The 24,958-nt window shown below is 42.1% G+C and overlaps 1 protein-coding gene across 1 annotated transcript in view; it reads right to left on the bottom strand.

Annotated features, from left to right (window-relative positions):
* The window catches only part of itpr2 (inositol 1,4,5-trisphosphate receptor, type 2), a 110,112-nt gene that overhangs the window by 21,085 nt on the left and 64,069 nt on the right, over positions 1-24,958 (bottom strand). The window contains exons 39-55 of the mRNA XM_038299888.1: positions 24,518-24,702; positions 24,253-24,433; positions 23,099-23,352; positions 22,810-23,010; positions 12,003-12,113; positions 11,367-11,462; positions 11,168-11,287; positions 9,647-9,763; positions 9,380-9,572; positions 9,135-9,260; positions 6,576-6,751; positions 6,333-6,497; positions 6,080-6,263; positions 3,258-3,344; positions 998-1,119; positions 684-849; positions 423-583 (exon numbers count right to left, since the gene is read on the bottom strand). Coding sequence (XP_038155816.1) covers positions 423-583; positions 684-849; positions 998-1,119; positions 3,258-3,344; positions 6,080-6,263; positions 6,333-6,497; positions 6,576-6,751; positions 9,135-9,260; positions 9,380-9,572; positions 9,647-9,763; positions 11,168-11,287; positions 11,367-11,462; positions 12,003-12,113; positions 22,810-23,010; positions 23,099-23,352; positions 24,253-24,433; positions 24,518-24,702 — 2,645 coding nt within the window. The remainder of the gene's footprint in view (positions 1-422; positions 584-683; positions 850-997; positions 1,120-3,257; positions 3,345-6,079; positions 6,264-6,332; positions 6,498-6,575; positions 6,752-9,134; positions 9,261-9,379; positions 9,573-9,646; positions 9,764-11,167; positions 11,288-11,366; positions 11,463-12,002; positions 12,114-22,809; positions 23,011-23,098; positions 23,353-24,252; positions 24,434-24,517; positions 24,703-24,958) is intronic.

The raw sequence follows: 24,958 nt of genomic DNA, 5'->3' as shown, positions 1-24,958 counted from the left end.
GGATTATCTAGGGAGCGAGATCTGTCCCCCTCGAGCAGTGAGAGTGAATGAGAATAAATTGGGATGCCTGGCACTGGCCTGGGGGCTTGGACTTGTTTTTTTTTTTTTTTCAACACTCAGACAGCTCTGCAGCAGAATCTCCAAACAGTCCGACTCAGGAAAGTGGTGCAACTTTTAGACTGCATAACTTTGAAATCTGTACTCTCATATACTCCTAATTCTGGTAAAGCTCAGCAACAAAATGGAAATTGGGAAATGAAGTGATTTATCTCTGGAATGATAAGAAGATGGACATGTTTGTTAAACTAGTTTTGGTGTCTAATAACTGAAAAATGTATTCATGTATCCAAGATGCAACCTGTAGGGAGCATCAAACTACAATCAACAATCCAGAGGTCATACCAAAGTGTATGTAGACTTACAGCAATCATCTGGGCCACGTAGCTCTCAGGTCCAGTGTACTCTGTTGGATCCTTTACCCTCACCAGAACCAGGAAGTAAAGGTAGTGCCACATGTTGTGCTCTGATTTGATGTGCTCCTCAAAGGACACCGTCTTGTTGTCAAATTTGTCCCTTTCCAACCCTGAAAAACATCAGTAACACGTTAGTAAAAACTACTCTATAAAATAAAATGTCCCCTTTTTCACCGCTGCAGACTTAAGCCTTCACTCTGTAGCACTCACCACAAATGAAACAGGATGTTTTAAGAATCTCTTCCTTCCTCTGTTTCTCACTCCTCAAGTCGGCAAAAGTGTCGATGATCACACCAAATATTAGATTAAGCACAATAATGATGACGATGAAGAAGAAGAGGAGGTCATAAATGACTCGGGCCGCAAAGAGAGGCTCCTGCATGGTTAGGAGTAAAATATGGAATCAACTCATCAGTTCACCGAACAAAACGACAAAAAATTAATAAAATAAAAGATCAACTTTGGGTCATATTAGTACAAAAGGACATTAAGTGAGGAAAACTGATTTAAGATTTAAATGTGACCTCTTTGGATGGTCTCCGGAGAATGTCCCCGACACCTCCACCATTGCGTAATCCTTGGTTCAGCACAGTGATTATGCACATGCGCAAAGTGTCACACACACGCTCAACTCCTTCATCTTCATCTGGAATGAAACAAAAACAAATTAAAGATAAAAAGTAAGAAGTAATTAAGCAATAAAGCAGAATTTTAATTTTTTGCCTCTTTTTCAGAACTTCTTCAGATTTCATTGGGTCTTGTTAAGAGGAAAGAAAATGATTGTTTTTTTGTAAAAGGAAAAATGAGAAAATGTGTCATGCATTTTATATGCAGGCACTTGAACTTAAAAACCCTGGGGAAACGATCGCCCTCAGTACAAGTAGCCACAGTGTCATTCAGTGATTTAGTTTCATTTCAAATGCATCTCATTTATATAGTCAAAAAACATGGCCAATCTTTCAGGAGATCGTTAAACAGAGAAGCAGCTCTTCTAGCAAATCTAGAGGAGCTGCAGAGATCCACAGGTCAGTAGGGAGAATCTGTCGACCCACTAACAAAAACAGAGGTGCAATTCATAGACTTGATCTACAGTAAATGGAATTATCACCAAACAGTAAGATTATCATAACTTCACACACAACTGAAGAATAGTGTTTTCTAAAGCTGAGGGCAGGATCTAACAGGTGATCACAATTCAACTAGAGTATGGATATGTGATTCTCGACAGAAAACTAAAGGTACAGTAACAAAAATGATAACGGTAAAGTGTGTTTATGCTAAAACCACCAGAAATAAGGGGAAATATTGCTTACAAACTGATAAAGGAATCTATCAGCTGTTTATGCCATCTGTACTGACATGATAATCTTTTATTGTGGTTAAAAATGCAGATATTTGGAAACGAGTCATGCAGAGGAGCTGACTAACATTCAAAACAAAGTGCCTGAGTCTAATAAGGTCAAAGTTCCGTAACTTGTTAGAACAGCAAAATAGTATATCAAAATAAAAATATAATCCCTGAAGTGAAACATGATGTTGGCAGCATCATGGTCTGGGAACGGTTTTTTCAGGTGGGAGATATAAATTTGTCAAACTTTATTGAAAAAAAAAAATGAAAATTCCATTTTCCGGTACAGATCAGGCACGGATGAGTGAAAAAACAAAGGATTTTAAGGCGTTTATTTTCTCAGGAAATACATTACTAACATTCAAAACATTATATTTTAGTACGCTTACCATTTTTGGGCAGGGAAAAACGTAATTTAGTTATTTTTTTACAAAATAAAATTGAGGCCGACCAGAATGTATATCTGGATGCGCATGTGCAAATTTGCAAATAAGTGCTTCCGGAACGGATCTGGTAGTGACAGCGGCCATCAGCCGACACAGACTGGGGTTCGAGGAGACTGAAGCAGACAAACCAAGTGAACAAAACAACACAGCTCTATAAATACTTTCTAGGTTAGAAAAGGTAACTGTAAAATTAGGTATGTTAAGCAGATGAGATTTTACAGTTTTCAAGCCAAAAAGGGACGAAATAGGGCACATACAGTTAGCCACAGTAAAAGAGCCTATAGCAATGCCTAGGAGAGAAACAAGACTAAGCCCTGAAAAATCGCCTGAAATTCTAAAGTCTAAACATATGATGGAATGACTCATAAGTTTTCTTTGAAACTAAAAATTATGCATCATTTTCTTCCCATCTCAAAGTAATGAGCAACTTTGTGTTGGTCTGTTCTATCAAATGATAAAGAGGTTTAAATATCTTTGCGAGGAGCTGAAGGCACTTCTATTCTAATAATTTACTCTGCCAAATATCAATGAAGCCATATTTCTATACATCTCTTTGTTAGTTATGTTACAATACATGTTAAAAAAGAGACTGCTAATGAATCATCATGACCTTATCTAAAACCACCTCCACTCTGCTGTCACTAATGAGTGACAAAGAAATGTATCTTGCTATTTTTATGAGGTGTGAAATGCACAGAGATGCTGTTAATGGGTGAAGCCGCACGCAGCATGGTGAAGGATGTGGATCGGATCACGTGTGTGCCCCTGCAGTGCAGGTGATCCTGGGATCCAAGAAGTGTGAGTCACTGCCTCATTGGGTTTCTGTGCGTGCACGCCTCGGTGCGGGTCTGTGAGGATGCCACTGTGTGTTTGGATGAGTAACCTTTCTATGGCTTAAAATGTCAAGCCACAAAGCAAACTACTCAGCTGAGGCTTTCTAAATGGATGGGATTAAAAAACTAAAATCATATTTTAATGGTAACATTTTACCAGGAAGTGATTTGGAAGGTGACGCAGGGCAGCTGGTCTTCATGGTTGAATCTGCGGCTTCGACGTCGCACAGCATATCTGATCTCCCTTTAAAACAAAAGGAAGCAGGTTTTAGATATCCTTTTTCAATGAAAATTGTTTGGAGAAGTTTTATCAAAATGTCACAGTTTATATTAGATATTTAAACCAGAAAGAAATTATACTGTATATTCAGACATTATGTAAACTGAAGCAGCAGCTGTTGGGTGGGCGGTGAAGAGCTGCTAAAAAACACCAAACCTGAACAAATAATTTTAACGTGCAAAGCCCTGATCAGTAATCAAGAACGGGATACCGCTGAGATTCAATCCGGTCACGTAACTAAAAATTAAAGTAATCAGTCAGAGGATGAGGAGGAAGACAGTTAAACAGGATGTTTGGGAGGCCTGTGAGGGCCAGAGCTCCACAGCAGCATCAATGTGGAGGGAGTGCTCCTCAGCTTTTCCAAAGCCCAGCCCTCAGCTAACATACAGACAGGCATGAGCCCAGCTAGTTACATAAGCCGCTCTGCTGTGTCTGCTCTGCTCTGTTCAGCAAAACACAGGATGGCATGGCCACTAGGTTATGCAACAGGTGCACATGTGCAAGCAGGATGTCTTCCTGTTCGTCAGCTCATTAAAACACCCACACAATCCCTGCTTTTATCAAAACATGTGGCTATGGATCTATATACAGCATACAATACGTGTTCTATGTACTTTATGTCTATAAAAGCACACCTAAAGAGCTCTCTAAGGAGAAATTGTAAAAAACAAAAGTTTATAACTCCAAACGGCACCTAAGATTAGACCAAACAAAGATTAGCATTAAAATCTGAAAAATATTCAGGGAAACCCAGTTTTAGCCTAAATGTACATTACAAATAATACAATTTTGAAAGTAGTCAATGTTTGATTTTATGTTTGTTTTTGCTGTCAAATGAAACTCAGTTACTGGCATTGTAATGAGAGTTAATCTAAAAAGGGCTTTTAGTAGTGTTTAAATGCTAGCTATTTCTGCCAGCAAAGTTAAGCATTTTTTTATCTTTAGGTATTGTATTCTGAACAATTATGTGCAAACATAAAATACCAAAAAATATCAATACAACTGAAAATGTTGTTGCGTAAATAAGCCCACGTTCAAACTAATGCCTCTCTGAAACGCCTTTTAATCTGAGAGTTGGTCTTTTTTAGAGGAGGTTTATCAACATCCTATCTCTTGACTTATCTGCTTCATGCTGCTAAGCTTCTCCAGGTTTCTCTTGCAGAGCTCTATTTTGGTGAACTCTTGAAGTATTTTGGATGCTTTAATTCTAACCTCTTGCTCCTAAAGATTTACTTTTTTTTTTATCTTGCCAATGATTCTTACAGGTTTTTGATAAAAAAAGAAGTTCTGACCAATGAAAGTGGTGCCATCTGCAAACTTTAGGAGTTTGATAGATGGGCTTCTGACCTTCGTGCACATAGGCAAGAGAAGTGAACAGAGAACACACCCTTGGGGGATGCCAGTATGGATGGTTCTTAAGAGGAAAAGATGCTCCCCAGCCTGACTTGATGCTGGTCAGTCAGTAAGATGCTGATCCACTTACAGCTAGATTGTGTTGTCTGCATGGAAATGTTCTTACTTAGTAGATTAATTTGTGCGTTTTAGTTAGTGAACTTATATTTTTCTGTGATAGAGTATAATACTTTAATCATCTTTATTAATCTATAACTCTTCCAACAACAGGATTTCAGCCAATTTAGCCAGTAATGCTTTTTCTGGACTAAATTACGACTCTTAAGTCTGGAAACACAGAGAATAAAATAGACTTTTGTCAAAATGGGTCCTCTAGTTCTTTGCAACCTGTAAACTTTGGTGATTCAAGTTATAGAAAAGTCAGAATGTCTGGTTCAGCAGAGTCACTGTTATACATGGCAGGTATAAAATAGTCTTGTTTTGTTTTGTTTTGAGTGTTTATGGCACTAGAGGCCCGTTTATCTGACAGTAGGTTGACAGGAAAGGGGATATGAGAGAGGGGGAGAGACATGCGGCAAAGGACCACAAGCTGGATTCGAACCCAGGTCGGCTGCGTCAAGGACTAAGGCCTCCATACATGGGTTGTGCACACTAACCATTGCACCACCTGCACACCGATAACTATACCAGTATTGGGCGGGGCCCTGACCCAGCACTAAAATGGTGGTATCAGCATTGGCGAGTACCAACAAATACCTGTTTGAGAGCCAAAAGTTGATTAAACTATTGTCACCCATTCCAGGTAGGCAATAAAATGTTCCACTGGATTAACTTTGTATTAGTCCTTTTCCTGCTTCACAAAGGCAGGCAGCAGCTTGACGAAGCCATGATGGCAATTGTTTTACATCCAAGTAGTATGTAGTTCTTCATATATACAAACACACATCAATTTCAAATAAATTGTATTGGTATGGTATCGGTATTGGCCAATACTGCACAGCCAGGTATCCAGTATCGGGCAAAAAAATGGCATCGACGCAACACCAGTATAAAATAAAGAGGATCATTTTCTATATTTTTAGTTTTCAACCCTGTTAGGGTGTGCACACACATGCAGCTACATTGGGGCATTCATTTTAGCTTCATCATTATTACATTTTGGGGATTGTTTTTTTCCCTTTTACTGATTGGTTGGTGAAAAAAAAAGAAAATAAAAAAATAGCTCACAACTAAGATTGTGCTAATTAAGTTGAAGTAAAGTCAAGACAAAAAAAAAAAAAATGCTTTTTTTAACATTAATGACCTTTATGAGAAAAATAGGTAAAATGTGAAGCTGCCGTTTTCACCTGATGAATGCAGTGGGTCCACCTCCATCCGAAAGTCATTCTTAAAGAGGACGAAGCCAACGATGGAGAAACAGTAGACGAGGAACAGGGCAAGAATTGCCGTTAAGATGATGGAGCGGCCGTTTCTTGTAACACTTTTTATCACATTCAGCAGCGTCTCTTCTCTGGACACCAGGTCAAACAACTGAAAAGAAAATCCACCTCAGAGGGAACCCTAATGATTGTTTCAACAGAAAAAATATATATTTCTTACCAAAAAGCTGTAGAAGAACTCATGAACAAAGAGGCCCAGGACACAGAAGAAGGCAAAAACCAAATTGTAGATAAAGAGCATGTCCATCACAACTGCTTTGTAGCCTCGAGCAAATGTTCCCTGGTTGCCCACGAAACTTACAAGGAACACTAACTTGTTGAAGAGCTGAGGGAAAAAACATGACGTAAGAAGACACATGATGGATCACTACCCAAAGACTGGGTCATAGCATCCTATACTCACATTTATAGAACCCAGCAAAAACAGAGCAGGCGTGAGGCCCATAGTGTAAATGGCTCGGAGAATCAGGGAGATGAGGAAGGACATGATGCCCCACTGTTTGGGTAGGACAGGAAGCAGGGCGGTGGTGATCCCTAAGGCTACCCACAGAAAGATATTCCAGAAAGGAGATAAGGTGCCTGGATAAAAAGAAAATAAAAGAAACCAGTAACAATCAACAGACTTTGAGGCATGGCGGATCATGGATAAATTATTCACCTGTGCTGAGAGCTTAAATTGGCACGTTGTAAGAAAGCAACACTTAAATATGTCAAAACAACAGTCCAAAGGGAAGTTAGTGCTAACATCTATGCAGGAGATTACAGGGTAAACAAACCGCTGAGGCTCGGGGTTGTCAAAGAACCTGCAAAGTAGTAATAAGTAACTGAGAGCAATGATTTAAAAAGATAATAATTTAGACTCACTGGTCAAATACAAAGAAACAAATTTGCTGATGCACTTAAAAAGGTTTGGAAAACTGGAGCGAGAACAGCTGCTATAAAGGGAGTTTTAGAAAACGCAAGATTTGAATCCGGTCTCTAAGCAAAAGACGTTTCTATAATCCTTTTCTTAAAGGCTGGATCAGTCATTCTCTGGGCTTTTTTAAGCTCCTCATAAAAATAACTTTAAATTGAAGAACCAAATGTTTACTTTTGAAAATGCCTGCTTCACTTTCTTGTCAAAACAATGTGCGTTGAGGCGGAGTGGTAAGAAGCCCATAAATCTTGAAAGTTAGTGATCAGGACCAGAATAAATCTAAATGTCTTATATACAACTAGCTATACAAATAATTTGGTGATTAATTAACTAATTAATAACTGCATATCAAAAGGTGTTCAATAAAATACTTTTCATTATTTTATAGAATTTCAAAGAAGAGAAGCTAAACCTAGACCACTTGAAGAGTTAAGGATGGCACACACAGAGGTTTTTCCATCAACATGCAAAGAGTACAATTATGGCTTAATTACTCCTACAAGTTGTTCTTTCAGTAAATGTATTTTTTTTATTCTGTATTTTTCCAGGTGAATATTGTTCAATTACTACATTACTTTAAAATTGTTTCATTAATCAGTCACAATAACCTGGATTAAATATTTCAACCTGGTGTTGCTCTTTAACAAAAAAAAAAACAAAAAAAAACATGGTGTGACTGTGAGCTGTAGCACAGTACTTGATATGTCTTCCAAGGACTTTTATTTGTAAATTTAAAAACAACCATCTCATTTGGATAGCTGTTATCTTTCTATATTAATTAAATATCAGGAATAAACTTGGTGGAGACACTGCAACATGAAGAGCTCTGCCAATAAACTCTGTTAAAGTCCAGATCGTCCTCCATCAGAAGAATTAAGCAGCACATTCCAAACACAACTAGTAATTTACGTGCAAAGGTCTGATTATGTGTAAACACACAGTGATTATAAAATAGAAACACCTGGAGAAATAAGTCATGTATTTTAAAGATAATTTAATTAAACTTCAGAAGCATTACTGGGTATTTATTTCTTACTGTGTTTAAATTGAAATGTAAAGAATCCATTTTTATCTGCAGAAGCAATGCAGAAGCAAATGAAAACAATTCTTCTGGTTTATACCTACTGCATAAATATCTGAATTTAAAACCAACTTGGTCTATAAAGTTGTAAGAAGTGTTTTTGTAATTTACATAAAGTATGCACATGTGCATGACCTACAGTTCTTATAAAATAATTTCTAGGTTTTTACTTAGGAACTGGCCTGTCTCCCATTGTCTAAGGAAAACAGTGTGAATACATAATCGTTTTACAATAAGTGTGGAGAGTGTTTTGCCACAGAACTTAAAAAAAAATTAAAACCTTCAGATAAAGTTTGTTAAAAACCTAACAATAAACAACTGCTGAAAGGAAATATAAACTAATTTCATTTAGAGATTTGGCCAGAGGTCGGCACAGGTTAATTATGGACATGAAACCCACAGTATGTTTTGGATACGATTAACTATTGGAACTTTTTTTTTTTTCAGGGTGATCTGCTAATACAAAGCCAAACTTAATTTTCTTCTCTAGAGTCTGCATCAGGAATTTTGAGTTATTGTCCATTTTCTCTTATCCAACACAGTCAAATTATACATATTCCCAAAATTCTGGTTTGATTGGTAGGAACTTAGTCAGAATTGGGTGTTCAGACAGGAAAATGCTCCCAACACTCAGAAAACTGGTTGTGGATAAAACGATTAGACATTAGACCTTTAGGATGAAACTGACCTCTACTCTATTGGATAACACACGGTAAGTCAGCTTTGTGGAAAAAGCTTTGAACAAGCTTCTTCATTTTACTAACATAAAGGAGAGGTTCTAACCTAAGTGGTTAAACATGCAGCAGGAATTAGGCCAGAAGCTGCTAATCAGAACGATGACTGACATTTAAGTAAATATCAATAGGTATATATATTTCTAAACAGGAAAATCAACACTTCAAATAATTTAAAGTAGACAATTTATGACTGATCAACGAATGCAAAAATCCTGATATAATATTTACCCTCATCTCCATCATCTCCAAATGGGTAAAAAGCACCCACAGTGAGGTTGAGCACACAGGCCAGGTAGAAGGAGATGCTCCCCCAAAGAGAGAAGTGCCGTGAGAACCAGAAGAGAACCTTATTATCTGTGCAAAGCAGAACAGAAACAAGTTCAGTTTGCTCCAATAGTCATTATTGATACTATCCATGAGCCACCATTACTGACTGGATCCTGGAATCGCAGCCATCCCTTAGAAATACTTACTGCGGATCTTCTTCTGCCATCTCATCTCATTGTAGAGGTTGTCAAACTGCTGGAAGAAGTCGTTCACCTTGCTGCCCTGGTCGTCTCTCTCGGTGGTGGTGAAAACTCGGGTCTTGGACTCCTCAGTGAGGTACTCACAGATGTTTGGAACTGGAAACACGATCTGCTCCATACTCCGATCATGACGCACAATCTGAAAAGAGAAACTAGTTTGCATAACGATTTTCAATCATAAATATATCCTGATTGGATGAAGAGGAGGTTCACCTCTATCTGTGCCGTGTGCTTGGCGTAGTAATGAAGAGCTTCGTCTTTATCGTTATCCAGACCCGGGCCAGGACTCAGCCTGAGGCTCTGCTGCAAGATCTTGTTGTGTCTGGCCAACTAAAAAATGGAAAGATGTTAATACCGTAATCTGAATTTCTTTAATTTTAAGAAGATTGATGGGAGACGGAAAACGGTTAAAAAAGAAAACTGTAATTCTGAGTGAAAACAGAAAAAAAACAATTACTGAAAAATGAAAGCTGACCTAAAATACTCAAAAATTATACCTATTCTAAAAAAACGTATTACAAGCAGTTGGCTTGAATGGAAAACAGTCATCTTTAATGGCAATATGAGGCACAAAACACTTCAACTAAGCCACCAGCAAACAGAATTAAATTAGGTTAATAAAGCGCCAGAAACATGAAACGCTAGACAAAGAATACATTTGTCAAATTCAATACTCTTGATATTGCAGAGATTTTAAAAGAGGTCAGTCACCCCAAACTAACATAAGAAACTCAGTAATGAAATTTGAACATAAAACTTTCAATTTTTAAATAAAAAAGCGCATCCATACCAAGACCACCCTGGGTAAAAACACAAAAATTTTCAACAGAAAAAATACCCAACTGTGCCAAAATTATTCAGCTGGCTGCTACCAGGGCATATTTTTGGTTTTTATGTATAAAAATAAACTATTTTCCTTGTAAATATGTTACAAGAAAAATAGTGAATATGCATAATTATTGCATATTTTTTGATAGTGAATTTAGCTAAGATAGTTTCAAGTGAACCACTTATTTGTTAAATTCAACTAGATCTTTCATCTCTATTGTTTGTAAAGAAATACAGATTTTAGAAGATTTCTGTATTCAAGATGTATCCTCTGTAGAATGACTCTTGTGCACCATCATTTGCAGCCTCTTTAATATGATCTAAGAAAAATCTGTCATAAGTGCCAAAGGTTATTTTACAAAGTATATAAAAGTTCCCTCTTTAAGGTCAAGGACCCTGGATGGCTCTGGCATCTCCAAGTTTGTTAATTTGTACATTTTGCATGTAAGAAATTCTGACCTCAGTGTCAATCAACAGAGATGTCAAAAGTATTCATGTTTATTACTTAAGTAGAAATATAAATCCTACTGTTTAAAAATACTGTGGTAGAAGTTAGAATAGCAACTTCAGCTTTGCTCAAGTAAAAGTGCAAAAGTTAGATTTTTAAAAACTAAAGTATAAAAGTAAAAGTGATGCAGCAATAAATGTTAAGGACAGATGGATTAAAACTTTTACTCATTACTGCGCTACCATATTGAAAGAACATTTTTCTAAAATTCTGGATGATAACCTCCTTATACTTAATTTTCTTAGTTTTATAACTAATAGAATCAGTGTCAAATTTAACTGCGCATAATCTTGAAAAAACTATTTACGTGGAGTCATCATTTCATCATTAATAGTTCACAGTTCAGAGGTTAGTGTAGAATCAGACAGAAAAGTAGCAAAGAGTGAGTCATTAACAACCTGATGGGCCAGGATATAAATGTTGTGTCCAACATCTCTGGGTCTGATCCGCTCTCCAACGCCATCTGTGTTCTCCTCAGCGTCATACCCCTGAGCGTAGGCTTCCTTCATTACATCCACCTAAACATCACAGGTTAGGAAACGATTGTCAGTTAAATAAAAAAAATGTCAATCTGTCTTTACAAACACAAGCACCCACCAACTCAGTGGGTCTCATCTTGTAGAGAATCTTCTCTGCGTTCTCACTGTCATGGCGGCTCTCCATGATGGCCAGCAGGAGCTTGGAAGCATTGTTCTGTTCCAGAAAAAAAAAAAAAACTGTTAAACTGCACATAAAAACAACTCCAGAATTTTCCTTGAAGTAGGGCTGAAACAATTAATCCGATTAATCATGATTAATCGATTACTGTAATATTTGTCAACTAATTCCGTAATCAATGAATCATTAACTGGAGTATAGCGACTGAAATATATGCCTTTAGCTGTCATAGCAACCCATTTAGAACTATAGTTGTATCAAAATTATAAAAAAAATTACATACAAATTTTGCATTTAAGATTTTAAAAAAAGAATTTCGTCAGGAAAAGTGGAAATGTTTTAGTTTCACCTGCTTTAATTTGGTAAAAAAGTCTTTAAGGAACCTTTGGCTATCTGATTATTAATGGATTAATCTGAAAAATAATCGACAGATTAAACAATTTGCTAAATAATCGTTAGATTCAGCCCTACCTTGAAGTTAAACCATTTACATTTTAACAGTCTCTGCTGAAGAACACCATAAAAGCATTGCAGTACTAACAAGCAGGCTTCTGATAATAAAGGGCTGCTCCTCACCTTTAGATCCAATACCAGGTCTAGTCGATTCTCTCCAAGGGGGTTGATGGAGTTCACAATCAGCGCAATAATAATGTCAATGCCATTGGACTCATGTTTTGCTATGCATGTCTACAGTAAAGAAACATAAAAAGTTAAACCTCAAACAAAATGAGAACGTACTATTAAAAAACTATTTAAAATTGAAAAAAAAAAAAAAAAATAAAACCAGTGTTTAACAGTATGAATAAGTAAAACTCATGTTTGATTTAGATTAGCGAGTAGCAGTAACTAATGTGTTTTTGAGGATCATCAACTCATTCGCTGTAATCCATTATGTCATAGGAGAATGCTCACTTTTTGTACATTTAATTATTTGTTTTGCATCTTTAACTGATCAGAGCGCTCGGTGATGTCGCAGGACAATATTTGCTTGGTTGTAAGTATCTGGCTACGAAGAGAGTGATGCACATTTCCTTGTTTGAAAAGTACAACATGCACCCCAGTCCTAAACAGCCAGTGGTGTCAAAAGTACACACATTTGTTACTTAAGTAGAAGTATAGATACTGCAGTTTAAAAACACTTTGGTAAAAGTTGAAGTATCATGTTGACCTCTTTACTCAAGTAAAAGTGAAAAAGTATGTGCTCCAAAAACTACTGAAAGTATAAAAGTATAAAGTAACCTTAAAAATAAACAGCCAGATACCACTATGAAGTAAAAGCTCAATTCCACGACAATTTCGAAAAATTGTTTGAGGTAGGGCCAAGGATGAGGGAGGTCTTGTTGGTCCCCGTCTCCCGATACGCTGTCGCCTGTGTCCGACCTTTCAAACATTTCAACATCTTTTTCTGAATCCAACATTGTAGCATGGCATAGACAATTCACATTGGCAGTTTGAAGAACACCTGCTTGCTTCTGATGATTTCTTTTAGCTAACCAATGAGTGTTTGCGTTATATCACTCATCCAATTACACTAGTTTTCACTAGATGTGGATGGTGCCAATGAGCTGCATTGGATGGTGCTCAAGAACTGAAATAAATATTTATAAACATTAAACCGAAGCCAAGAGTAACGAGTAACGTTTGTTTTAAAAATGTCAGGAATAGAAAGTACAGATACTTGTGTGAAAATGTAATGAGTAGAAGTCAGAAGTAGGAAGAAAAACAAGTAATTGAGTAAAGTATAGATACCTAAAAATTGTACTTAAGTACAGTAACGAAGTATTTGTACTTCGTTACTTGACACCTCTGTAAACAGCTGATGCAGAGTATTACTCCTAAGCTACCTCTACAGTTATGCTGCTATAGGCTTAGACTGTTGGAGGACATAGGGACCCCTTTTTCATCATTCTGCCTCATTCTATCTCTATTCTCCAACTTTGCAGAATTTTTTAGTTCAATCTCTAACACTGCTCTCTCTCTGCTTTTTCAGCTTCACCTTGTCTGTTCCTGTTTTGCTGTGACACCATCCTGAAGAGAAATATCAGCTGTGCTGCTGCCATCAACGCCTTTGTAGATAGATGTTTGAGCTCGGCCTGTTTTTCAGTGTAGTCCTGTTTCTCTGATTGTGACTGGCTGGATGTTCGCTCTTCATCCTCTCACATGGGAGCTGGCTGGGAGCTCGTCTGCCTGGCTGTGTGTTCCCTGGATGGGGCCGCCTATGGAGCTGGTTGGCGGTTGCCTTTGGAATCTCTGCTTCTTTTGCCATGTCTGCTTCTGTCTCCTTGAACCCCAGACGGCCTTGGCAGATGGTGGCTCACACTGAGCCTGGTTCAGCTGGAGGTTTTTTTCCTAGGGAGTTCTCTCTCCACAGTTGCTACAAGCATGCTTAGTGTGAGGGATTGCCTTTGAGTCAATGAGTCGATGCAATCAACTTGTTCTTCCTTAGATAGAAAACTTTGAATCAATTTGACTATGATCTTATTGAATTGGCAATATATAAATAAACTGAATTGAATTCATATATGGTGTGCTTGTTGTGAGCAAAATACTGCTGAGTAAAAAAGATATACATGAAATCAGAATCAGACATACTTTAATAATCCCAGAGGTAAATTACTTTTTACCACACACTGGATTTAACTGTTTCACGGAACTGGTCTGTAGGCTTGGAGCTTTAACGTCTGTTTAGAGGACATTAGGACCAGGACCAGTCAGAAGTCTGCAGTTAGTGATGATTTGGGGTGACATGTGATCTATTGCTGTTTGTCCATGGCATTCTCATAGGTCCTTAATGGCTTTCTGGGATGACGAGAAGATGCCACCTGAGAAGTTTTCAAGCACAGTGGAGGGGCCGCTATTATAAGCTGGGTGTTTTTTTCCCTCTTCAGGTTGTGCATGGGCATCCAACACCAGCTATGTGGAGTTGTTGCAGCAGACATCCCTCACGACTGAGGGCCCTCGTCTGTGTGGTAATGATGGGGTTTTTTCAGCAGGACAATGCTACAGTCCACAGCAACCATCTGACTACGACTTTTTTCCAGGAGAGCAACATTCCCACTTGGCAGCAATGGACCAAGCATGCCAAAATGATTTTATGAAGGGATAAAAAAATAATAGTGCAGGTACATATTAATGAGTGAGTTCTTAAAACTTTCATTTTAGTTTTAGGAGGGTTTTAGGATTTTAAACCTTTGATGAATTGATGAACAGCTTATTTGAGTTCATTAGTTTTTTTTTTTTTTATGAATTATCTTAGATTTTATTTTGTCATTTTGTATACACAAGTGTAAACAAAAAGAAATATTGTTAAAAACAGCTCTCTTGACAATTTCTTTCTTTTATAGTGCAGCCTTGAAAATAGTAAAAAAATACATAAAAACAGTAATATAAACACGTGACTGTATATTTACAGTTCTAACAACTACAATCTACTGAAAACATTTAGTTTCTTGTTCTTATTTCTTATATATTTTCCATTTTGAAGCTCTACTTATGACCTTCTTTAGACCCCACAGTGCAAAATGCAAATTCATACATGTATTGAACTGTTCTTGAAATTTTGATCAGAAGTGTCTTATCTTTTCTTATCAATCTCTTGATCTCCTGTAAAATGGAAAACGTTGGTCTACATTTTCTTTAAGCCATAATGATAGAAAAAGAGACAGAAGTGCTTTAAAATGTCTCTCTGTTTGAAATTATGTCAAATAAAAATCATCAACAGGCTCTTAGGATTATTCTAATTGATGACGTGTGAGTCTGTGAAACGAAAGTTACGTATGTAACTACGGTTCTATGAATCCCGGAATGACCGCCAGAGGGTGGTGCTGAAAGCACTGAATGTTCCCTTCGGGCATGCGCAGTTCGAGTAATTATACCAACAGAGTCACACCTGTGACACCGGATGACCACTCAGAAGCTATATAGCCTGGTGTCATCCTTTGCTCTGCTCCTACAGAATCTTCTCGCAAAAGCAAGGATTCTGAGTGACAGAGAAGCTCTGGCGGTCATCCGGGATTCATAGAACCGTAGTTACATACGTAACTTTCGTTCTATTTCATCCCTACTGACCGCCAGAGGGCGGTGCTGAAAGCACTGAATGACTAATGCCAACGATGTCACAAGGAATCCTGAGCACATACCTCACAGAGGAGGCCCAGCAGAACCTTGTAAAAGGACCTGACCCAGGGGATGAGGGGCAGCCACATTGACACTGTAGAACCTGGTGAAGGTGGTTGGGGAAGCCCATGAAGCAGCAGCACATATAGCTTCCAGCGGAACCCCTCTCAAAGCAGCCCAGGAAGCGGTGACGCTCCTGGTGGAATGTGCTCTCACACCGACTGGCAGGGAGCAGTGACCTGCAGCGTAGGCGTGGCAGATGACACTCACAATCCAATGGGACAGACGCTGTTTAGAAAGAGGACAGCCTAACCTTGGACCCCCATAGCATAGAAAAAGCTGGTCCGAGCGTCTCAAATTGGCGGTGGCTGCAATGTATGCCTCCAACGCTCTTACTGGGCACAACAACTCAGACTCATTCTCAGTTGTACCAGATTGAGGCTGAAACCGAGCGAGCCGCAATGGCTGGTTACGGTGAAAAGGAGACAACACCTTAGGCACAAACGCAGTATTAGGCCACAGGGTAACACCAGAGCCATCTGGATTCCACCTGATACACCTAGGGCTGACAGAAAGAGCATGTAGCTCGCTGACCCTCTTAGCTGAGACGATAGCCATCAGGAAAGCAGTCTTGCAGGAAAGCCACTTGAGTTCTGCTTGTGCCAAAGGCTCGAATGGAGGGTGGCACAGAGCTGTGAGAACCAACGGCAGATCCCAATCTGGGGCTCGTGGGGCTGGCCGCTGGCACAACCTACGAGCACCACGCAGAAAAAGTGAAACCAGTTCATGGCGCCCCACTGTACGGTTGTCAACAGTTCGGTGAAGACATGAAATTGCTGCAACATACACTTTAAGGGTTGAAGGAGAGCGGCCCTTATCAAGGAGAGACTGGAGGAACTCCAAAATAGTGGGCACCGAGCAGGAAAGCGGGTTCTCATTGTGGGCAGAGCACCACTGAGAAAAGAGGCGCCATCTGTTAGCATACTGCAGCCGAGTGGAGGAAGCCCTAGCACTCAATACGGTGTGTCTCACGGTGTCTGAACACCCAGTCAGCCTCCCAGGGGCCATGCCCACAGCTGGAGACGTTGAGGGTTGGGGTGCCATATCTGTCCCCCCAACTGAGACAGCAGATCCCTCCTTGCTGGAAGACGCCATGGAGTACTGTGACACAGACTCCAAAGCAGCGGGAACCACGGCCGCGCTGGCCAGAACGGAGCTACCAGCAACACTCTGTGGCCCTGCTCGAGAACCCTCCGTAGAGTCGGCCAAATCAGTGAGAGGGGTGGAAAGGCATACAGGAGAACCTGCGGCCATGGATGAGCCAGTGCATCCTGGCCCAGTGCGCCCGCCATCCCGGTTAGGGAATACCATAGGGGGCAATGGGTCGACTCCTCTGTGGCGAACAGATCTACCTCTGCCTGCCCAAAGAGGTTCCAGATTATGCGCACTACGTCGGGGTGAAGAGACCACTCTCCCGGAGCAGGTGCCTGGCGGGATAGAGAGTCTGCAACCTGGTTCTGCCATCCTGGCAGATACGCTGCGCGCAGGGTACACAGACGGGGAAACGCCCATTCCAGGAGATCCCTCGACACCTTCAAGAGACGTGCTGACCTGGTGCCACCTTGGTGGTTTATATGATAAACAACAGAGGTGTTGTCTGTCCGAATCAGCACGTGCCTTCCCTCTAGGTGGGGCAGAAGGCACCTGAGGGCCATGTGCACAGCCCGCAGCTCCAGCACATTTATGTGTTCGGTGCGCTCCCTTGGGTCCCAGAGACCCCGAACAGCTCTGTGTTGCCACACGGCACCCCAGCCCATGAGGCTGGCATCCGTGGTGACCACCTCCCTTCGACACACTACTAGCCCCATTGGAACACCACTGGACAAAAGGGTCCCGTCTCGCCAAGGAGCTAGGGCATGGAGGCAGCTCCTGGTCACCATTAGCCTGCGATGCCTGTGCAGCCTGGCGTCTAGGCGAAAGCTGTTGAGCCATCGCTGCAAAGGACGCAGAAGGAGCAGCCCTAAGGGCACGACACGAGTGACTGATGTCAGTTTGCCCAGCATTCGCAGGAAGGTGATGTAGGGAAACTCCCTGCCCAGTCTGAATCGACGGACAAGCTGGAGTATGTCGTCCACCCTGTGAACAGATGGACGGGCCATCATGGTAGCAGAGTCCAGATGCATCCCAAGAAAGGTGGTTGTCTGAGATGGAACCAGACAACTCTTTGCCAAGTTGACTTTGAGGCCTAACATTGACACATGAAGTAGAAGCTGGGACGTATCCCGAGAGGCAGCTACCTGAGAGGGTGCACAAAGAAGCCAATCGTCCAGGTATGGCAGAATCCTGACTCCGGAGGCCTGTAGAGGAGAGAGGGCTGCTTTCACGCATCGAGTAAACACCCTCGGGGAAAGGGAGAGCCCGAATGGGAGCACCCGGAATTGCCAATGGCGCCCCCGATAGGCGAACCTGAGAAAACGGCGATGTTCTGCCGCAATAGGCACGTGAAAGTAGGCGTCTGTCAGATCTACTGATGTAAACCAATCTCCCGCCACAATGGTCTGAAGGACCTCTGTTATGGTGAGCATGTGGAAGGGAAGGACCTTCAGGTACCGATTCAGTCCCCTTAGATCTAAAATGGGGCGAAAACCGCCGGTCTTCTTGGCCACAAGGAAGTATGTGGAGTAGTAGCCTCTGGGTTGCTGCAGAGGATCTACAGACTCGATTGCCCCCTTGCCCAGGAGCGCGGAAAGCTCCTGGTCTAGCGCCTGAGATTTCACCGGGTCTGTGATGACAGTCATCTTGACCCGGTGTGAGAGGGGGGGCCGCCGTCGGAACTGGAGCCTGTAGCCATTGGTTAAGGTGGCAACCACCCATGGATCTACGGCATGAGCAGCCCAGAAATTCAGCTGCTGATGGGAAAAATGTCCGACGGCTGGCCCGGTGGCATCATCTTCTATCCCCACGGCCCCTGGGGGCTCTGGGGGGAGGGCGTCCAGGATTTGAGGCCCGGGTCTGTCTAACAGGGCGGCAGACTGGCTCACGAAAGTCCCTTCTCGGTCTCTGCCGCACATCATGGGGATAGGAACCAACAGGTCTGCCACCGGTCTGAGGTCGTGGCTGAACGCTGGGGGTAGTGGCAGGGCGGCCCGAACGCTGGGGAAAGGCAGGTATGCTCCTGCGAAGGCCGGAAAGCTGCTGGCTAGTCTGACGTGCCTGAGCAGTCCGTTCCAGCGCCTCCAAGGCAGCTGATCCAAACAGCTCCCCTGGTACAACCGGGACACCCCTGAGGGTCCTACGGCATGCTTCAGTCAGAGGAGACTGTGCCAACCAGACCTGTCTACGAGCTTGGACAAGGAAAGACATGACCCGTCCAAGCTCTCTGGTCATCAGCGCGAAGGCCTGCAGCGCTGCGTCACTATAACCAATCGCCGCACTTGCACCACCAGTGTCCTGAACAGATGCAGACAGGGCAAACATGAGGTGCGCCAGGGAATTGCCAAGGCGGCCAGCACGCGCTCCTGCATTGTACGCCTTACAGAGGAGGTCATCTGTAACCCGACATTGAGTCCGCGGGCACCGGACATCAGGACGCAGGGCTTCATCTGGTGACACAATCAGTGAAGCAACAGCTGGTTCAATTGCTGGCATACGGTCCAGGCCGGCCTTCACTGACTCATGCATGGCAGCTAATACACGACCATCCGAGGAGAGACGCGACAGCGCTCTCGGTTCCCGCCAACAGGCGTGTAACTCCTTCAGGTACTCCTCTGATGGAGGTACAGAAAAAGGAGTAGGAGCCCTTCCACGTCTGAAAAAAGCACTGCCAGAGCTGGATGCCTCTCCTTGTGGGAGTTCCAGCTGCAGCTGCTTCAGGGCCATAGACATGACCTCCCGCATGGAACCGTCACCGGCCTCTCCAACCGCACTCTGAGATGAAAATGAACCAGCCTCAGAGGCTTGAGAGGACCCTGCCTCCTCCTCATCTCTAAAATGAGAAGCGGAAGCAGCCAGAGAGATAACGTCATCCTCTATAACCAGCTCGGGCATTGGTGGGGAAGAGAGCCCAACCACTGGGAGCGAGGGATCAGATTGCCGTGTCTGCAACAAGGACTTCATCTCTGCCAGCTCTGCTGACAACTGCTCCACCCTTGTGGACAGGCCCTGGTCAGGTTTGGCCCGCTTCCTCCGGGGGAGGGGCACAGATGCTGTGGTCCCACCACGGCGCTTAGAACGCTTGGGGGGAACCACCTGCCCAGAGGGCGGAAGGTCCAAGCCCTCCTGGGGGCACAACTGGGCCAACCGGGCCACCCTCACTGCATGGGGCATAAAGCTGCAGTTCATACAGGGGTTCTCAGACAGCGCCTCCAAAAGGTGCTCATGTCCAAGGCAGGTAGGGCACAGGTCGTGGCCATCCTCTGCCTGCAGGGCAGCCCCACAATCTATGCAGCTGTGAGAGCCATCCATGTCGAAGGCCGACAAGGCTTAAAGAACAGAAAGTTATCGAAAATCGGGAGAGGGGGCGCAAACGCAGCCGTCACCAATTACAGCAGAGAAACGAAAGAGGCTGCGAGCACAAGGCAGCCGATACTGGGAGAGGGGGCGAGAACCGCTACCGTCACCAGGTATAAAACCAATAAACCAAAAAAGCTAACAACGTTAGCTGTATGGAAACTTTAAGTTGGGAGTAGGAGCGAACAACGCTGCCGTCACCAATTATAGCGGATAAAACAAGAGAGGCTGCGGACACAAGGCAGCCGATACTGGGAGAGGGGGCGAGAACCGCTACCGTCACCAGGTATAAAAGCAATAAACAAAAAAAGCTAACAACGTTAGCTGTATGGCAACTTAAGTAGGGAGTAGGAGCGATAAACGCTGCCGTCACAAATTAAGAGAGCAGACCAACGAAAAGGCTGCAAAAAAAGGTTGATATTGGGAGAGGGGGCGAAAACGCTGCCATTTATAACTAAGCAGACCGATGAAGAAGGCTGCAAACAAACCAAAAAAGGCTAACAACGTTAGCCGTCTCCAACTTCGGCAAACGAAGTAGACCACACTTGGTTGGGAGAGGGGGCGAAAACCGCGGCCGTCAGTAATTATAGCAGCGCAGACCGGTGAAAAAAGGGATGCAAAAGTAGGGAATATACTGGGAGAGGGGGCGAAAACCGCTGCCGTCACCAGGTATAACACCAACAAACTAAAGAAGCTAACTACGTTAGCCGTATATAACTTCGGCAGTGAAGTTATTCACACTGGGAGGTATGTGCTCAGGATTCCTTGTGACATCGTTGGCATTAGTCATTCAGTGCTTTCAGCACCGCCCTCTGGCGGTCAGTAGGGATGAAATAGAACGAAAGTTACGTATGTAACTACGGTTCTATGAATCCCGGATGACCGCCAGAGCTTCTCTGTCACTCAGAATCCTTGCTTTTGCGAGAAGATTCTGTAGGAGCAGAGCAAAGGATGACACCAGGCTATATAGCTTCTGAGTGGTCATCCGGTGTCACAGGTGTGACTCTGTTGGTATAATTACTCGAACTGCGCATGCCCGAAGGGAACATTCAGTGCTTTCAGCACCGCCCTCTGGCGGTCAGTAGGGATGAAATAGAACCCTAATATCACCTGCATGTTGTATGTCAAAGCTAATATATTCTCAAGCAGTTTATCTAATTAGGACAGCTCCTTATGTCAGGATAAAAAGCAATCTTCATTATGTACATGGCAAAGATTTTGGAATGAAATAAGAGCGGTATCCTTGATCTAATAACGTGATGTGATGATGTGGCATAGTGCTTCTTTAACTATGATTCGGGGCCACTCCAATGACATGTGAGCCTTGTTGGTAAGCAGCTGCATTCTGCAACACTGAGCAACTTCTCTAGACTGAGAAAGATTACAATTTTTGTAGAAATCTGTTGCCATGTCTCATGGTTATTTAAAGTTACAGTGGATGTTCTTTTTCCCGGGTGGATCATCAAAATAAGTGTCCTCCTAATTGTCAATCATTCTGGTGATACGTTTATGTAAGGCCGTCCTACGTGCTCGACCCCCTTTTTTTACTTACTAGTGGTGAGTCTGACATAGTGGAAATATTACAAATCTTTTGGAAAGTAAGCTTGTGTGAGCGATGCAAACAGCAACTTTTAAACAGAGCGTGCATGAGGAGAAATGGGCCTGTGCATGCTCTCGCACATGTTTAACAGGCGTTCCCTCTCGGGAGCGGGTACAGGGTTGCTCATGTGCATTTTGCATGTCTTTTTAAAAATTTGAGAAAATTCTCCACTATACCTTTAAGACATATACATCATGAAGTGTTATTTAAAGAGTTTATCCTGAGTAGGGGTGTAAATAATAATCGTTTTGTATCGATCCATCGATCCAACAGTATCGATTCATGTTTATTTTTTCCTCCGGTCTATTTTTATCCATTTGCTCCTGGGCGTAATTATCACTCCCGTGCTGCGGTGGCGCTACACATATTTTACCCTCCTGCCTCGGTCCTGATTATACTCTTGTAGCAGTGTGTCACAGTGAGCTTGACACAGACATTTTTGATTTATGCTCAATATTGAAGCATGGTCTGTGCTACACACTGTGGGTCTAGATACGGCCAAGGCGAGGAGGAAGTGGGACATGACTGAAAAACAGCGGGGATCCAGGTGGAAAAAGGGTCCCAGCGTTCTCGCGCACCTCGCTCTTCTAGCTGGTCAGACATCACGAGTTGTTTTCCGCAATTCCGGCCATTAAAACAAAACAAGACGGCCTCCTGTCTGCAGCACTGTCTGCGGTCAGCTACAATTTGGAAGAGGAGCAGCTGAGCGTCTGAGGAGGGGGCGGGGATGTCGACACTCTGGAGCCGAGGTATTGAATTGCACTCATTGCACTGATTTTGTGCAGTATTTTTTAATTCAAATCCTTTCAGAATATATAACGCAGGGGCATTAGTATTTTTCAGTGAATGAGGTTTTAATAGGCCAAGGTAGAGTACAACTTTTCTACTTCTGTTATCTGCTGTTGTTTCTCAAATAAAATGCATAACGATATTATAGCTTTCATTGATTTATTTCAAATTTGAAACATTCAAATCGTATCATGGGGTATTCTTGATTATCGAAAATAATCAAATGGTTGGGTCAGGAAATCGATACTGAATTGAATCGCCATGATGGATGTGATTTACACGCCTTCTCAGTGATCTCTTCTCAGGAGAAGAAGAGGAGAGAGAAAGTTTCAAGGTCTAAACACAGAACTTTCCTTGATAATGCCATACCTGGTTTTCATGGCAGGGTCCCTGGCAGTACTCTGTGATGGTTTCTAGGGTCTGGCGCACAAGATCCACATTGTTCTCATTGATGTACAGTCCCAGCAGCCCCAGACCTCCAGTGGTGCTCCCACAAATGCAGTCCAAAAACTGAAGCGTCTCACACACCAAATTGTAGTTGGTCTTATTGTGCTGAGAGCGGAGGAAGTTCTGGAGATGTAAGCAGATGTCAAACTTTAAATTATTTCCCGTTTTAAAACCAAAAATAAATCTGTTGTTCTTGGACTGCTTTTAGCACCTGAAGATCTGAATTGTGATTTTCACAGAGCAGCTGGAGGAATCGCAAGAGGGGTTTCATGACAGTGATTGACCAGCTCATCTCAGGTTCTTCTTCAAGCTCTTCGGCTCCAATTGCCTCATGGTTCTGGCCAAGAAATTCCAGATCTGGGTCCAGTTCATTTCTGTAGGAGGAGATGGCTTTGGACGTGGCTGACGAGGCTTCTCTCAGCTGCCCTCGCATATCTTCTTTCATATAAAGGCTAGGGTCTTTCCCTGCAAAGCAATGATAAAGTGGATATCATGGTGGCAATCAGCAAAGGGGGAATTTTGTAAACTGATGTAGGTGAAAAAAAAGGGGAGCATTTACCCTTTCAGGCATTAAATCAGTCATAATAAAATAAGGGATACATAATTGGCCTTTTTACAAGTGAGGCACAGTTAAGTGGGGTGATGCAGCTTAAAACCACCAAATCTAGACACAATGAGCTTTTGTGAATCCTGTGGTGTGGGGTATCACACGGCCTTTGACATGTGACTGCATGAACTCGAAACAACAGTCTATAAGGAGAGCAGTCAAAAACATTTGAGATTTATCCACCACTGCTGTATTACAAAAAAAAAAGGGGAAAAAAAGCTGAGCTGAACCTCAAGACCTCACACAGTGTAAAAGAATAATTGTTTCTATGGTAATGTCTGTCTGATCTCAGGACACGACCTTAAATGACTAAGCTTTTCACTTAAATGTGGCCTTTTAACAATTTGGTACAAATATTGGTTCTGAAAGTGTCGTTAGGATTGTGGTAGGAGATTACACACAGTGCACTGCAGAGGTAATTAAAACACAGTGTACTGTTTCATATTTTTTAAATCTGGGAACAAACATCACTGAATCCTATGAGAATTTATATACAACACAAATGCAATTATACATGATTAGATAAAGATGTAGCCTTTTGAGTTATTACTAGCTGCATATCTACCAGTGTTTCACTTCCCTGACAAAACATTTTGGTCTTTGCAAAAATCTTTATCACACTTTATTGATAGCGTTCGCAGCAGACTGTCATTTAGAAACATGTCTGAGGTTCAAATAGGCTATTTTAATAAAGAACTACGGGGGAAACATGTCAACGTCCTCTACAAATATGACCTCCCATCATTCCTTGGCTTTACCTTTTCTAAATCTGGTGCTGCAGAAATTGCTGTCATCTTCCCTTTTCCTGGAGCTGAAATCAAACATGTTAACGGACACCGTGGATCGGATCTCCTGCTGGGCCAAGCGCATGCGGTCGTAAAAAACCTTGAAGAACTTTTCTGAATTCTTCTGCTTATACAGTTGGTTGTAGAAGGAGTTCTGGATTGGAAGGAGAGCAATGATAAGGAGGCATGTCCTACACAGAGATCGGCAACAATGGGGATGGACATCTATGGGTCCCACCTGAATCTGTGTGTTTCCTCCCTTCAGAAGAGCAATGCCAAGCAAAATGCTCTCTTCGAACACTCGATCGTTCTTTGTGTTGACTATGAGGTGGATCACCAGCTCTGTTGCCCCAACCTTATCCAAGAGGCACTGGATCTCCACCATGCTGCTGCCTGGCTTGTCAGTGTCCAGTGAGGCAGAACCTTCAGCAGAGAATAAATGAAAAGAATGAAACGTTTTTGCAACAGAAAATGGTTAACTAAGAGATGGTTATATTAAATTTAGATCTAGAAACTGCTTAAGGAAACGCCTGTGAAGCAGACAGCGTACAGGTATCTACATACTGTAATTAGTCATCTGCCCTCATCTATACATAAAAACTATACTTGGTCTATTCATTTGTTTCTCAAAATTCATGAATGAATCAATCAAACTTTATTCATGCAGAACTTTTTATAA

This window comes from Cyprinodon tularosa, unplaced genomic scaffold, assembly GCF_016077235.1.
Source record: "Cyprinodon tularosa strain WSP-4 unplaced genomic scaffold, ASM1607723v1 ctg44, whole genome shotgun sequence".
In the NCBI taxonomy this organism is placed as follows: domain Eukaryota; kingdom Metazoa; phylum Chordata; class Actinopteri; order Cyprinodontiformes; family Cyprinodontidae; genus Cyprinodon; species Cyprinodon tularosa.
The sequence above is the reverse complement of the archived record's forward strand: the minus strand, read 5'-3'. Positions and strand labels throughout refer to the sequence as shown.